At 34.1% G+C, this 17,020-nt stretch overlaps 1 protein-coding gene across 2 annotated transcripts; it reads right to left on the bottom strand.

Moving 5' to 3' along the window:
* Window positions 1-6,489: 6,489 nt before the first annotated feature.
* Window positions 6,490-15,869, bottom strand: LOC119085098 (transcriptional activator protein Pur-beta-like). Of its 2 annotated transcripts, none has more exons than XM_037195342.1 (8): window positions 15,423-15,858; window positions 11,492-11,539; window positions 11,314-11,432; window positions 10,824-10,926; window positions 10,619-10,737; window positions 10,435-10,556; window positions 10,260-10,365; window positions 6,490-7,422 (listed from the first exon to the last, which is right to left on the bottom strand). In XM_037195342.1, the coding sequence occupies exons 1-8, from the start codon at window positions 15,463-15,465 to the stop codon at window positions 7,264-7,266; spliced, it is 819 nt and encodes a 272-aa protein (XP_037051237.1). In that variant the 5' UTR covers window positions 15,466-15,858; the 3' UTR covers window positions 6,490-7,263. The 2 variants fall into 2 exon arrangements, with proteins under 2 accessions (XP_037051237.1, XP_037051238.1); XM_037195343.1 differs by having other exon boundaries at window positions 6,930-7,422; window positions 11,314-11,423; window positions 15,423-15,869.
* Window positions 15,870-17,020: the final 1,151 nt, after the last annotated feature.

Here is a 17,020-nt window from a genome sequence, read left to right as displayed (position 1 = left end):
CACGCTTGAGCTGCCATAATGCAGCTATTTAAAGGTGGTAAATTAATTCTTGATTTGCATCTAAACAATTGGACATGTATTAGTAATATGCATGTCTGTCATGGCTAGCTGTTTTTAAGGATCTTCTTTACCGAGATACTTTCCTTCCTCCTTTACCGGTAAGATATTGTTTTGAACATGTAGGTGTTTCATAGAGTTACATATATGGCTAACCTCTTACAAATGGCAAGCGTATCGTAATCACCGGCTCCAGTTTTCGTTTTTTCAACGGGTTTTGAAAGGTTTAGAAGTTTGTACGAGCGAGTTGGATCTTTGGAAACGGGATGAATTTCGATCGTTGAGTGGATCATAAAGGTTTCTGTTTTGTTTGACTTTTTGTCTGTTTGCTTGAATGTTGACTGAATTTTCACTGTTTTCTTGCTACGTTTCGGGGTTCCCTTCACAGTGGCAAATTTTCATTGTAAATTTTCAATGCTCGTTCAATCGGAAATTTACTGCTGTCTTGGGAAGGGATCAGTGGAAACAACTGATGATGGTTGGATCACGCTAGCCTCAGACCGCCACTGAATCCGGAGGTCGAAGCAGCGCCTTCTTTTTTCACTTTCCGTGATCCATGAGGGTAAGGGAAGAGCTTTCTTGCTCTGTTGGTTTTTGGATTTGTAAGAATTTTAACTGTTGACTCTTTGAATTCGGAGACGTTTCTCCTTTGAATTTGTAGAAATTTGACCGTTGAGTTTGTAGATATTTTACCTTTGAATTTGTAGACATTTTACCTGTGAGTTCTTGTTAACCTGTTTCACTTTTTATTTGTAAGAGTTTTGGCTGTGAATTCTTAAGAGTTTATTCGTAGGCATTTCAGCTTAAGTTGTTTAAATTTATAGGCATTTCAGCTCCTTTCAGTACCTCAACATGTAGCTGTTTCATAGAGTAACATATATGGCTGTAACGGCAAGCGAATCGTAATAAAAACATTACATCTGTTGTCTCTGTTGTTGGTTCATTATGGTTTTAAGACTTTACTCTCTCACTACTTCCGGTCAAACACACACTTGGCTATCCTTTCTTGCATACTCTTTTCTCAAATGAAATAATCTAGCACATTACAACAGAAAACGTCATCATTATCACCTACTTTAGGCATGGGTAGCCGAAAAAAAAGATTGGATATAATACAATATGGAGGCTAATCAATTTACTTCTTCAGATTTTCTGCTGTATTTCCTACAAAGCATTCTTCTTTTGTTTGTTATCCCGAGTTATGTAATGGATTTTATCGCATACGCGGTGTGATTCCCCGAAAAAATTATTCAGCTAGGATATATAAACAAACATTATACTTCTGTAAATTGTCAAAGTGTCATTCGCATATCTTGTTGTCTCGTTTTCGCTTATGCGATAAAAAAGAATATGCACGTATGACAAGCCGTCTCGGCCAGCCTCGACCGCTTTGTCATACCTGCATAATATTTATTACATGTTACATACGTCGAAAACCTTACTTTTCATGTTTCAAGCACGTCTTTCGAAACCCTCAGCATGTAATGGTAGATTACTATTATACCAGGTAATTAATTTGATATTTCGTATCCGGAGGAGTTAGAGGTGAGCGCCGGCGCCAGTCGCGCCGAACGCCGCCGAAAATTTCAGTAAAAAGTCAGCCGCCGCCGGTTGAAATTTTAAATTGTTCAGCCGATTGCGCCACCGTCAGTAAAAATAAAACACTGCGCCGCCGCTGCGCCGCCGGTTTATTTTTTCCTCATTTTTTGGCGCAAAGTAGAGTTAATTGGGAATGAATTTGTTTCACTAAGTACGAGAAAAAATAAATTATTATCAAAAAACATAATAGAATTGAGTGAGGAAAACCAACATTTTGCATGTGTCCAAAATGAGAACGCATGTTAGAGAACTAATACTTGACTAATGATCCGAAAAAATCTGTATAAGTGATGGTAGGTATATTGAGAAAAATGTACTCGTGTGTAAAGTAAACTCCTTCGCTGCGCTCGTATACGTTGATGTTGATAAAAAGAGAAAATAATATTTTGGTAATTATATATAACCAATCAATAACGTCAATAAGCGAAGCATATAGCTTTTGGCAGATTTTTCAACTTTCTTCTTTATTGACCATGGAAAAGTATGAAACTAGTGCATTTTAAATCTGCGAAAATAAGTTTGAGTTTCGGCTGGTATGTAGCTGATTAGAAAATCCCGACTTTTTCGGATACTTAAAGAGGCACCGGTACTTAGCTAAAATTGAAGCCTACATTTGCGTGTTTCGTATTTCCTTTTTAATGATATCTTTTCATCAGAATCCTTTTTGAAAAATGTACGACCACAATTCCGACCACTAATGTGTTAGCTTAATAGGTTTCTTCCAAGGCCATTCAAAATGTCAATCGTCATCGAGAAGGCAACACAACCTCACTTTAAAGTTTCAACGAACAAATTTTTTTCAAGTTGAGGTTATGTTTGCTTCTGTGGATGCTCTCGTTCGTTTTTGGCTTGTCAAAATTCGTTTTTACCGTACGATGGAAGAAACCTATGTATGCTTAAAATTAGTGGAACATTGGTGGTCTTTTTACATGAAGTTTAATAGAAAGTCAATTACTTATTTTTCCGTTTGAATGTCCAATTTTGAGTAACAACAAGATGAATTAAAAAATGGTTTCTGAGCTATTAGTTTCACTGAGAATGTCTTGGAGCGCTTTTTGTCGAAACAAGAAATTGAATATTTAGCAATGGTCTTCAAATGCAATATTATAAATCTAGAGTGAAGCGAAAAAACTTTTCCGAAAAGTAGTAACAATTCGCCATATAGCGCCGATTTTTGCGCCGAAATGCGCCGCCGCCGCCGGTTAAAAATTCTATTGCGCCGAAGCGAGCCGCCGAAAAAAAAAACTTCAGTCGATTCACGCCGCTGCCGATACTCTGAAAAATATTTACAGCCGCCGCCGAACAAAAGTTGACCGGCGCACACCTCTAGGAGGAGTAAAAGTATCCGAGGGCTTCAGCCCGATTGTGTTACGAGATATCAAATATTATTTCCCGTGTGCAGTTTTTTACTTTTTCAAGCGAGATAAATGGTTTTTCATTAGGGAGGGAATAGAACTATAACCTCCCAAGTTAAGTAAAATACTATTTCATTGCATTAGATCACCCACTCGAAATTCCAATTCTGCGGCGCATTTACGGATTAAATTTCAGATTACTTTCAGATGCTTACCTTTTCATATGAGATACATGGTACAGCTTTATCGAATTGTCAAGGTCGAATGACATTAAGTTTCTAGAAGTAGACAAGCCGTTGAACTTTGAATAAGAAACGTCAATTAAACGATGTGCGGTTTTTTTTAATTTTTGTTCTTTCTTAAATTTTTTATTGCATCAACTATTGTTAAATTAAATTTTTGTTATTTTTCCTTTTAAAGTTTTTTTTAATTAATTTAATTATTTTTATTATTTTTCTTTTTATAATTTTTCATCGATCTTTCAAAATTGCTATTAAACATAGAATTTTTGTTTGTTTGTTTTAATGTAGTAGGCTCGAAATTGAATTGAATTTAATTTACTATTTTCATTTTAAAAGTTTTTTTTTTGGGAAAATTCTTTTTTTTAATTAAAATTAAACGAAATGAAGATCAAATTGGTTTTCTGTTCCATTTTTTTTTAATTCAATGTGCAATTTGTTAATTGGGGGATTATTTTCTCTTTTTTCTTCATTTTGGTGTAGTGGTTTTTATAACGTTCTGTAGGGTGCTTGGAGGAATATGGATTGTGTTACTATGTACAAAAGAAATAAATTAATGAATAATATGGGTAAACAAAAACAAAAAAAAATAATTAATTAAAAGAATGGATCCGACATGGAATATTTTTGTTTTTTATATAATTAACAAGCAAAAAAAAACAAATTGTTTCATTAAAAAAAAAAAACAAAAAAATGTTTTACATAAATAATATTATATTTTGTAGGAGGACACATAACATAAAAAAAATAATTAAAACGCAAAACTCAAAAAATAATTACAAATTTTAAAGAAAACAAAAGACAAAAACAAATTTACAATTTTATTGTTTTACTTGGTAAATAATAAAATTTGAGAAGATCATCATCATCATCATAATATGTTAATATAAAGTAGACTAAGTCATTTACATTACACAGTAACACGAAAAATATGTAAAAATGTGTGCAATGAAATTTTTTTTCTTTTTTTTCACTTTTACTTTTACGTTAAATTGTTAAATTTAATGAACACTGATGGAAAGCTTTTCTTTTTTTTGTTTATTTTAAAAATGGTACGATTTTTGAGTTGTATATAAATGAACTTTAATTTAAACATTCAACAAGCTTGAGTTTAGTGACTGCGATAGAGTCCGGAAAAAGTAAACAATCTCAGTGTGTAGCACAAAATTGCAAAACCATAAAAATTAAATTAAATTAAGAAAACAAAAAAAAAATCGGTGAAAACGAGGATATGGTCCATTCGTATGGAGGACGGTATGTACGTCTTTTTAATTGGGGAAAGGAGATTTTAAAATTGTTCAACCGCTGCAGCTATCTCTTTATTGAATTGGATTGTGGAATAGGAAAGAGATGTGGTTCACACGAATAGACCAGACAATCATTTTACCGGCAAAAATTCAAGAATGATCAAACGTCAATTTTTTATATTTAAATTTTGTTTTTCTTGTTTTTGAACAAACTACAAAAATGAGATTTCGAGTCGATTTTATTCTTGGGTTTCGATCGAATTATTAAATTTAATTATTTTTTTCTCTTCTTTTTAATTTTTCTTTAAATTTCAAACAATTTTAAAAACAATACTCTCTTTTGATAACATTTTTTTTTTCTTCGTTTTATAATCATTTTTTTTTTAAATAATTTTCTTTGTCATCTCTGGTTTATATAGATATTTCATTTATTTAAAGTTTTGTTTTCTTTTAAATATATTTTTCTTTCTGTATTGTAGTTTCTGGTTTTTGAATTCAGCTAATAAGATTTTATAATAAGTTTTTTTTGTTTGTTTTTTAAACGTTTTATCCATTTTCATCTTCTGGTTTTTGTTTTAATTAGTTCATCACACATATATCTACATATATTTTTTGTTTTTGAATTTAATATTTTTTAAATTTTTTTCTTACTTTTTTTGTGTTTTTCTTGTTTTTAATTTAATACTTAATTTAACGTAGTTTTTTTTCATTTTTTTTATATTTCTTCCTATAATTTTATTTCTTTTCTTTTCTTGTATATAATATATATAATTTCTATGAATGTTATGTGTTTAAACGCTATGCGCTACATCACATTTAAAGATTAATTTCTTTTAAAAAGATTTTTTTTCCTTTCACTTTAACATTATGCTTAAGAAAACTGAGTTTCTTCAAAGAAATAATAAAACAAAGAAAAAAAACAACAAAAACATTTACCGTTAGACGCTGTATCCTTCTTTTTAAGTAGCTGGGTTGGGGTGATTCAATCGAACAGAGAAAATATTGCGTCAAAACATCACTTAACAGAGCGGTCCAAGAAAAAGAAAAATTCACGTGCAGGTGATCGTATTATGTCAAACACACTTCTTGTTCATTTCCACTGTGATCAGCGATTATACCAAATTGACAGTAATTTAAGGATGAAGAACTGAAACGTTATCGTGTGATCCCAGACGAAGCCGAGATCAATGAATTTACACCAAAATGTGCCCTTTCATTTCGTCAGTAGTTTTAGCAAATAGATTGTTTGGACGTTATTTATTTTGCGATGTTTGTAGTCAGCGCAGAAAGCAAGTGCTATAAAATACCACAAGATAACAAAATCCAAGCAATTATTCCCGTGGAAAATTACCAGAAATGTCATCAGGCAATGAATGAATGAATCATTTCCCTGGGGTGCGAGCAATATTTATTTACACAAACGGGGATAAAAAGCTGAAAAAGTGAAAAGTCCAGTTTACGTATGAATTCTGTTGATCCGAGGCGAAGCCAAGGTCAATAAACAGACGAAAATGTGAGTTTTTAACTTTTTATCACGAGTTTTGTATGTATGTATGTACATGCTGAGACCATCGCAAGTTCATTAAATTCGATGAAAAGAACGATTTTCAAGCCGCAAGCACGCAGATTTTGATATGCGTCGGAAACTGTATCCTGTTTAGATGGACTAAAAATGAAAAATGTCTTCGTGTGTCTCATATGAAAATTTGATTTTTTGTTTTTTTTTGTCCAACCTGTGAACCATTACATATAACGATGAGAGGCAGTGTTTGAAATCATGAAACTTACAGCTTTCGACGCATCTAGCACGGAACTGAATTTCTTCTTCACAAAAAAAAGATTTTCGGAAACGAAACACTAAGGTCAAATTAAAATTGCCGAAATGAAACGAAAAATGTTCTTTTTTGTTTTTCTCATATAAGTTAAAACATTTTCATCAACTTAAAAACAAACGATAAATTTATTACAAATTTCTTTTAGAAATAGAGTTAATTTTAATACCGACTGTGGCGGTACGTACAATTTAGATCATTTTAATTACACCCTGCAAAGTAATAAAAATTTAAATTTATTGAACAGTGTCAATTGTGATCTTAATAAATTATTGAATTTCCTTCTAACAATGAACGAAGAAAAAATATTTTCGATTTCAATTTAAGAAAACGACGAAAATTTTATCAACTAGGAAATGAATATTTTTAAAATTTGACTTAAAATTTGAATTTCCACATAGGAATGCACGAAATGACTTCAAATTTAAAAGAAATTGTTTTGTGGTAATAAATACGCAACAAAAAACCAATTACGTACAATAAGTAAATATATTATTTATATTCTGGTTGATTTGATTTAGCAAATACAATCTCTGTGTGTATGTTTGTGTGTCAGTGAAGTGTAGTTTGTCATTTTGTTTAAATAATATTTTTTTGGTTTTTTTTTAAATATTTTTTTTTCTTTTTATTTTTCATTTAAATATATTTTCTCATCTCTGATTTGCAATGTTATAGGTAAATTCATTTCTGTTATTTTTCTTTCTCTTTTTTTTTAAATAAACATTCATTTAATTAATTAATATTTGAATATAAACATTTTATGTTCATAAACAATTTAGATTTTCTTTTCATTTTTTTTTATTATTTCTTTAATTTAAATTTCTCTTTTAATTTAATTTAAAATTTCATTTAAATTTGTTTAGTTTTTCCTGCTCGTCACTCTCATACTCCTCCTCCTTCGCCTTCATTTTCTTCATTCTCTCAATTTATTATTTTATTTTAGACTGTTTGACGACGACTGTAAATTATTATCGGCAGAATTTGACGGATCCGATGATTTTTTCATTTTATCGCAGTAATCGGTTAGAATATCACGGAATCTGGTCCAGCATTTTTCCGGCACTGTTATAGCGGTACGAAAATTACTTTTAACCTAAACAACAAATGGGGGTCAATTAATACTGTGTTTCTGCCGTTGACGTTGCATAAAATATTATAGACTCAGAGCCTTTATCTGGCTTTATCTTCCTTCATCGATGAAATAGTATTAGATTTTGCAATGGAAAAAATCTGTTCTACGTCTTTTGAAAGTGTTACAATGAAGGTATTTACGATTATGACGAATGCAATTGAAAAATAAAATTTTTATTGGTAGGTCTGGCTTGGGTTGCCTGACAGTCGAATCTACAATTTGTCGGGGATGCTAGTTATTCACAAAAAAAGTATTTTCAATTTCGATTCTTCATTGTTTTCCAATGCTTTCATTTTAACACAAATTTGAATTTTTCTACGATGCGTGACAGCTGAGATGTATGCTAGAGTTCCTCGTTTTGGGGCTTTTTAGCTCTCAAAAACAAGAGTCAATCAAAAAATCTTACACTATTCGACCAATCTTCATCCGCTCCCCGATGAAGGATGATAAAGCTCGATGGTTCTATTAGGAATATTTGACTAAGAATCCTGGTGATCATTGTATTGCATGGCACTTGAAACCATTAACCAAGGTAAATTAAGAGTCATCTACATAAATCGGTATAAAACGTCGAAAAATACAGCTGCAGTATGAGTCCGAGGTGAATCTTAGACAAACAAACGCATGAGAACGTAGATTTTGACTATTAAACTGACAAAAAAAAGAGTTGAAAATCTTACCTGTTGCAGGTAACGTTGTCTCCAGGTAACCTATGTTATAGGACAAAGTTACCTGCAACAGGTAAGATTTTCAACTCTTTTTTGTCAGTTAAATGTGAAGATTACGGTAGATGAAACTTTCTTGTGGAGCACACGGTGTGTGTCAGAAAGTGTAAGTTGATTATATCCACTTTAGTTTAGCTGGATACTTCGATATAAGTATTGATGCTGTCATATTCAAGGGATGTTTCGTCTCTGACGACATCTTCTTCTTCACACTAACAAATCGGGATAGACATTTTTAGCCCCGTACGAAGTACGAAGGGGCTTATAGGATTACGATCCCGTGTGTAATTGATGGAATTTGAAGCAGATGGTAAGGGCAAAGTGTTTGCCTATGTTCATAGATAACGAATCCGCAATAAAAATTTTGTCCGTCCGTCCGTCCGTCTGTCACGTCGATATCTTGAGTAAATCAAATCCGATTTCAAAAAATTTTTTTTCCCTGAAAGATAGTCAAAATAGTGAGGCTAAGTTCGAAGATGGGCGATTTTGGGTCGACCCTTCCGGAGCTGGGGCCCAATAAGTGCCTAACTGTTTTTCGACGATATCTCCAGACATTTAAGCACTACACTTGTAAGTGATACGTCAAATGAAAGGTATTTACAATACCGATCGACAAAAAAAAAGTTTATGAAAATTGGATGACCGACTCGTGAGTTAGACCCCTTGGTGTGAACTAGGTACAGGGCGGCAAGCCGTTTTTGCTTGTAGGTTGGCCAAATTTGAACGGATTTAGATGGATTTTGCTTTATTAGATAGGTATTGACCGTACCAATCAGGGATGAAAATCGATTCACCGGAGCGTGAGCTAGGTCTCTTGGAGTGAGCTACTCGGCCGTACAGTGAAGGTGGTGTTTTTTGGTAATATCTCGAGTAAACTTTGACCGAATTTCAATTTTTTTTGTTTGAAAGGTACTAACGAATGTAAAGCAGCCGTACTACTTTCCACCTCCTAACAAAATGGCCGTCGGCCGCCATTTTGGATTTTTGTAAAATCAATATAAATCGGTGAAAATGATACTTACTTAATTTTAGGTCAATTCGAAATTTGTGTTACATTTGAAAGGAACGTCGTACGGGGCTTCGTAATTGCGCTATGCGCAATTTTTAAGACGTACAGATTTCATAAGAATTTTACTTTACCGACGTTTACGGGCGCAGTAGGCTTACGGTAAGAGTAGGGCGACGGACGAACTAGGGTCACGTACGCAATAGATGTACGGGTTTGTACGGGGCTCAGTCGCAGCAAACGCTCCGACTGTTCTGACGGCTCGTTTTAGTTTTACAAATTGTAAAAGATTTTGTTCGAAAATCAAATTAAATTGCGGACTTGAGTAGGAAGAGTAACAATTGAGACAATCACGCCAAACTTTTTACTATGGTTTCATTCGAGAAATAAAAAATAGTTTCAACCGTTCAACCAGCAAAGCCATAGAGTCCTTTCCATAGAGTAGAATGAAATCGACTCTAACGTGTAAATCAATTCAACCGAATTATCAGACGAAATCTAGACCAACCAACATTTGCTGCATCAATGAGGCCCAACATTAATGAAAGTTACGCGATTCAATTTTATTGGTTTAAGTTATTTCCATCATGAATTGCAGTGGCTTCTTTCACAACTCTAAAAAAATTAGATTTTCTCGACTTGCTAACAGCAATGTCTGGATAATTTAAAGAGAAAAACAAATCCACTTTATAATATATTTCTGCCGAGTATTGGCCTAAAAAGACAAGACAATCTGAGCCTGTAAACTGAACTTGCAAAAAATTTTGCAAAACTTTCACTTTTCACGAGGTTTATCAATAATTTCCGGTCCTGTCCAGCAATGAAAGTGTAAACCAGGTATGGTCTATTGTCCGCCCGGAGGACATAAAAATTTGATTTTCGTACTTAAACGCACTCATTTTCATATTATTCTGACATAAAATGTGTGTGCGTTTAAGACGAATTCGCCAATCGACCATACCTGTTCTCTACTTTCATTGCTGTCCAGGTACGAATTGCTGTCCCGATTGCACAAACTCACAATAAAGCACTCACCGAGCACTCACTCATTCAAAAAAAGGAATTACCTCGCTAATTCGCATGTATATTCCCCGATTATTCTGTCCGATGTCAAAGTAGAAATTTTTATTATCCACCTTCATGTGACGGCCTTCAGGAAGCTCTCCTTTGAAACTGCGAAAAAAAAATCAGGTTAGCCACTTGCGTCGTTCGCATCAAGCAAAAAACAATGCAACAAATTACCCTCCATCATTCGTTCCAAATTCTTCCAACAAATCGGTGAGAGCATCTCTAAATTCAATCATACCCTGAGCTGGAATGGCAATTTGTGATCGTGGACCGCCCCTTGAAATAGTTTGGGATACCTGCAGAGAAATGATTTATATTGTCGATCGAGATGACGAACACCCTAAGAGCATTCCATTACCCGTAAAAATCGTCCACGCGCATTCTCTTTCAAGTCAAGGTAATATCGTCGATTATCTTTGATCATCATTTCAGATTTGAGTTTTCCATCGTCAGGCACACTTTCGGGATTCGGTGGACCTACAAAAGTTAGACGAAAATATTTGTTTGTTTTGAGTTGGTTATCGAGATCGTTCAGAGATTCATTGGAAATGTTTTATAACCACCTAATGATGAATAATAATCACTGAATGTCGACAAGTGATCCCTAAATTCGGCAGCAGTTGATAGAGCCAAAAATATTTGACTTCGGCGACCATCAGCTCCGATCTAAAAAAAAATATTTGGAAAAGAAAAACTGTGAGTCGTCGTTGGAGAATACAATACTTTGCAGAGCCACTGAACTCAAGTCAATTGTTTCTTGAAAGTGTTGTTGGAGCAACAACAAAAAAGGAAGAAAAAAAGGAAGTCTGGGGCTAATCCCCGGACCATTTACCTTAAAGTGGAGATGATTTTTCAAATAATTCAGCGCGCGTTAGTCACAGGACATTTGCATCTAGTCCTTCTTGTCCTAGTAGATAGAAAGACATAAAAATGTCCGGTGACTAACTTGGCGCAATGATTCAATAGAAGAAAATTCAGTGAAACAAGCGGTAAAGTATAATGATGAGTGAGAAGATTCAATAACAATGAGGGGCGAGTAAACGTTATACGAACCTCGGCAACTTTGATGAATCGTCCCCTACGATTTTGCTTAACATCTAAGTAAAAACGTTTTGATTGAATTTGCAGCATTTTCGTAGCCAGTTCCTGTTCGGCTTGCTGACCTGATGGATCTGAAACGTATAGCTTGATTATTCTTTTACAAGAGTTTGCATTTCTGGTTTCTGAATACCATTCTGCTCGAAGTCCCCGCTTCCATCCATATTTGGTGCATTATATTCTGGAAGGAGACAAAAAAAAATTATTTGAGGGTTTGTTGGTGACACAGGAGTGATTCAACATTTGCTGTACATTCATTCATTCATGATCTATGGACTGCCTACAGCTGTATGAAAATGTAATTCAAATCGGTCTTAAACTTTAACATGTTACATACGGCTGTCATCTGTTGTCGACAACTACAGCAATATTAAACGACAAGCTGTGACTAATCAGGTCTTATATAGCAAAGAGCATGTTCAACACAAATGAAGTAAAAGATTTCTGAAATCAATCTCTGAAAATCTTCGATCAAATGAAGTAATAGATCAGATTGTAAAAATTGTGAATATGCTTGCCGTCTGTGACAGGTTAATATTCTTGCCCTAATTGAAATACAAGAGTCAGTAGACTGAGAATGGAGAAGATCGATTTCAGCAGATATCAGCAACACAACATCGAACAATTCATCCAGCATTTATATGTTTGCTACACCCTTTCGTGGTTAATCCACTATTGAAATTAAATTCGAACGATGACTCCAAAAGTTGTTAGTTTCTCACATTATACCAGTCCAAACTTTGGATACTTTCAAACCGTTGAACAATTTCCCACACACTTTAGATTCCGAAGTTGTGGAAAACTTTTAAAGGAAATTGCAATGCTTTTAATGACTTAATCAATGATTCAGTAAAATGCATTAGGTAGTCGGTGCTTCCACATCGTGTGGTTAAACTTTTACATGGAATTTACATATTGCCAAGTAAGTTACAACTTGAGTGCTACAACGTCGTTATTGTTAGCCGAGGATTATTTTGATTTTCCGTACGACTACACAGCTGCTTTGACAACGCTGAGATATAGGGCTTGGTCATAAAGAATGTCACCACATAAAGAGCGGATGAGATGTTGACACATCTAAGGTACCGGACGAGAGTAAAAATTCGGTTAAACGTCCTCTTGCCGATGACCCATATGATGCAGAGAAGTTTTGTGTAATAAATGAAGCGAAATGTTTAACTTCAACAGCGAGATGAAACAAAACACTTAGCCCAAAAGTTGCGATTTATAATGCTGTTCAACACGAACACGTAAGTAAATTAGAGAGAAAGTAAGAGGAGCCCGCGTCATATTCTGCATAGAGAAATTAAAATAGGTCATAATCGAGGTCACAGGATTTATTTGTTGTGTTGCCCGTTTTACTTGGTACCGCAGTTTAGAATTTTTCCCAGGCTTAGGTCAATCAATTCATTTCGTTTTTGGGTGGACTAATGGACTATGTGGTCGAATATGGACACCAATTTTCATGAACTCATAATACCAATCAACGAATTTCGTTTTGTTTCCGTTATAATGATATGGTCAAAATTGCCGGATTGTCTATTTACCAAATCGACTTTCCATATGACACATCGAGCAGTATGTTTATACCAGGCATGAGCGCCGCCGAAAATAAGCCGCCGATTAAGCCGCCGCCGGCCATTTTTGAGCAAGCCGCGCCGCAGCCGAGCCGGTGCCAAAAACACGGCTCAAGCCGGCTTGAAACGGCTGGAAAATGAAATAAAGATTTCGAAAGGTGAAATAATTTTGAAAACCGAGATTCCTGTTGATCCTAAGCAGCTCAAGTACATTTTGAATTTTTTTTTTCAAAATTAAGAAAATTTTGAAAATTTTCTTGAATTTTCATGAATTTTCCAGAATGGTATATTACGTCCTCGCTTCTAAGTTTGTTGTTTTGGCAAGTATGACCTTTGCGGAACGAGCCGAAGGCGCACAATCAGTTAATTCACAAATTTGAGAAAACTTTATTGATCTTTGCGAATTTTCTCGATTTTTTTTCTTTTCAATTTTTACTTGATTTTCGTGAGCTTTCGATTTCTTCTCGAAAACCATTTTCTTAATGAGTTAAATGAGTGTACCGGAGCATGATTTTCCATTTAGTTCAAGTTTTGAGGCGTGTTAGTGAACCTTAGACTTAGAGACTTGCTTGTAACAAGACCAGTTCCACTTGCACTTTGAACAACCTAATCTACCTACATTTTCACTTTCCGTACAATTTCATTTTCATGCTTACTAGTTCATTTTCCATGAATTTATCTAAACGTTTTTATTTTGAAAAAAAAAAAATTAAAAGGAACCTCCAGTCGAGCCGTTTTAAGCCGGCTCAAGCCGATTTTTTCGCCGCCGCCGAAAAAAAAATTCGGCTAGCCGCCGCCGAGGTTTCTCCGTCGGCGCTCATTCCTGGTTTATACTATACGTATGAAAACGATGTGATGTAATGACGTGAATGTAAAATAGGTGTAAACGATTAATCCTTTTCATTGTCTTTGTATGATATATATTGGTCAACGAACTTGGATTGGGATCTAACCAATTCAATGACACCCAGTAAAAGATTATTAATTTGTCGTAAAATGTTCATGGATTCGACGATGAAACAATAAAACAATTCCGCGATTCGGTTTTTCTCTTTTGTTTGGTTTGACAAATCAAATAAAATTGTTGGTTCTGTCAACAGTGGATTTATGGTTTTATTATCCGAAAGAAAGTGAATGGAGCACAATGAGAAGTAAAATGGAAATGCCTTGAAGACCGTAACGGTTTAGTCGATCTTTAAATCTGATCAACATATGGACAGTGTTTGCTGTCGATCTAACAATTTTGAAGACATCGGATGCGAAATCTTTTACTTCAACATGCATGTTGATGGTCTGGTCACACACGACACAGATTAATTGTGTCATCGTTGTCAGATGAATCATTGATTGCATGAAAGTTTTTTTTTCATTACTCTCACCATCTATAAATAATGTGATGTGACACACTATACAACAAAATAAGAATCAAATTTAATGTTTGAACAAAATCAATAAAGAAAAAAAAATGAAAATTGCAAATTGAATATATGAAGAAAAAAAAAGACGGGGAAAATCGCTCTAGCCAGCCGATTCATGTTCTCAATGTTCATTAAATTAATTGGGCGAAAGTATTTAATCAAGGTAACATTGGGTAACAGCGGCACGGAACCCAATTTTTCTTTTTTTTTTGATAACACTGTTACATCGGGTTAAATAGAAAATTCTTTGTTCGTATATCGCTAACCCATCTCTTATCACACAAACGTTCATTCGGTTACAAATGGCTGAAACAAAAGCACTCGGTTGCACGGTTTTAATTTGGAATTTTTCGTCATTGAAATTCTCCGATTCTTTTTTTATTAAATTATTTAAAAATTCATGTTATACATGCTGAATTGATGATACAACACACAACCGAATACACGTAATGATTTAAATAATTTAATTGACGGCCATATTGAAAATCGTTCGGTTAAAGATTTATTAGAAAATTCTTTGCCATTTTTTCCTATTTAAACTACAGTCAGTAATAACGCATTGCATCCATTCACGGAATCACAGAGCTTTGATTCAAGCTATTCCATTGTCTTGCCAAACTATAATTTTCAGAAGAAAAATGAATCGAAAAATCCGAACCAAATTTCTCAAACATTCAGAAATGTTTACAAATAATCTTGTAAGGTCATCGCAAAAACCATTTTCTTTCCAACCAGACCCGATGGATCATCATCTTATGGGGTAGCTTAAATCAATGTCAATGTTGACTTTAGACATTTTCCTACATTTCCTTGTGAACAATCTAAAATTCATTGGAATCGTTGACAAAAGAATCACAAAAAAAAAATTTTTTTTTTCTTCCATTGAAGATCGAAAAGTCATTCATTTCGGGTTTTCATACACATAACTTTGATGGTATGGAAAACGATTCGATTGATGTGAACGGAAAACGGTTGATGGGCGATCAAATTCGTGAGCAAAATGAATTTTCCGTCAAATGATTGGCACAGGAAAAAAGTAATTGGAAAGTGAAAAATGATTAAAACATACTTTGGCCAGAAACTCCTTCGTCGCCGCTGCCAATATCAGACATTGCACTGCACCAACCAACCAAACCAACACACTACACAACACCACTTGGCATACACGCAGCACTACGCGCATAGAAATTCACACATACCAGGCTAAATGATTCGAAACAACTGATTTTTTGTGAACTGAAGATATTTTCGGCAAATCGACAAAACCGAGAAAAAAAATTTTAATTGTGAAAATGAGTCGGAAGGTGGATTTTTTCGCGATGCACGACTGCTAACCGATATTAATGTTTTCCCGTTAATGTTGGATTCTTCGAAAATCGTTTTTTTTTTCGCACGTACTCCAGAATGGGATTACCGAACAATATTTTATCGCACGAAAAAAAGATGTTTTTTTAATGTGGAACTAGAAATACCATCTGATTTTGACAAATTCTCTACGAGCGAAACGAATACTATGACAGAATGACGTACACTCGCGTTGAATCTTGTGACAGGATGGTCCGAATGCGATTGACATTACAGTAAAGTCGTCCAAGGCTACAGTGACGATCGATAGTTGTTTTGAAGATTATTTTGCTTTCCGTTTTGAGTTATTTACATGAAAATCGAATTCAAGTCGGCTTAGAAAGTAAGAGGACATGAAACGACGCATAGATCCTTTCACTCCATTTCGTCCATACAATTATCTCTCTTAATCTTTGAAAATTTATGAAAATTATGAAAATGGGCTTCAAACCACACCCTCAAACTGCGATTTTTCCAACTGAGGAAACAGTCGAATGGATGTTTTTACCGTTGATTAATTGGATTGTTTTTGCATATTTGTAAAACATGCTCGAAACTTACTTTTAGACGTAACCTCACTTAAGTTTCGTTAAATGTTTCGTTCATTCATTTAACAATTTAACAATTAATAACAGGCAGGGTACATCCAATGTGAAAAAGTATATTGACCGTTAGACTTACATCGACAATTTAACCCTACTTTCAGAAAAATTATGACTCCGACGAACAAGCAATTGAGTTACAAACAATTTTTTTTTTAATTTTTTATCGATGGAAAACCTAATTATAAGACACTTTGTCTCGTATCATATGCCAAAAAAAGTTAAAACTTTTTTTATAAATCATTTTGAAAGTCACTAAAAACACGAAAATTCGAATAGAAATACAGTATGTCATCAAAAAATTTTGTATTTCGATTCGAATTTTCGTGTTTTCAGTGACTTTCAAAATGATTTATAAAAAAAGTTTTAACTTTTTTTGGCATATGATACGAGACAAAGTGTCTTATAATTAGGTTCTCCATCGATAAAAAATAAAAATAAAATTGTTTGTAACTCAATTGTCGCAAATTAGCAATTTGATTTCTACTCATTCACGTTTGCCCTACAAAAATGTTCGAATTACCTATAAAATATTCCGAGTTGACCTTAAACCAATCGTTTCGCTTGTCCCACTCTGTAATTGTCTCTAATGCAGCTGACATAACGAAACCCACCAACACATAGCCAAGCAATTTTCATACTTGCGCATTGCTAATCATTCATTGTTACCACACACAATACGAATGAAGTTGAGTCGAACTGAGTTGGATAGGTTATTGAA

Source organism: Bradysia coprophila, unplaced genomic scaffold (genome assembly GCF_014529535.1).
Source record: "Bradysia coprophila strain Holo2 unplaced genomic scaffold, BU_Bcop_v1 contig_94, whole genome shotgun sequence".
Taxonomy (NCBI): domain Eukaryota; kingdom Metazoa; phylum Arthropoda; class Insecta; order Diptera; family Sciaridae; genus Bradysia; species Bradysia coprophila.
Note: the sequence above shows the minus strand (reverse complement) of the source record. Positions and strands in the feature narration are given on the sequence as shown.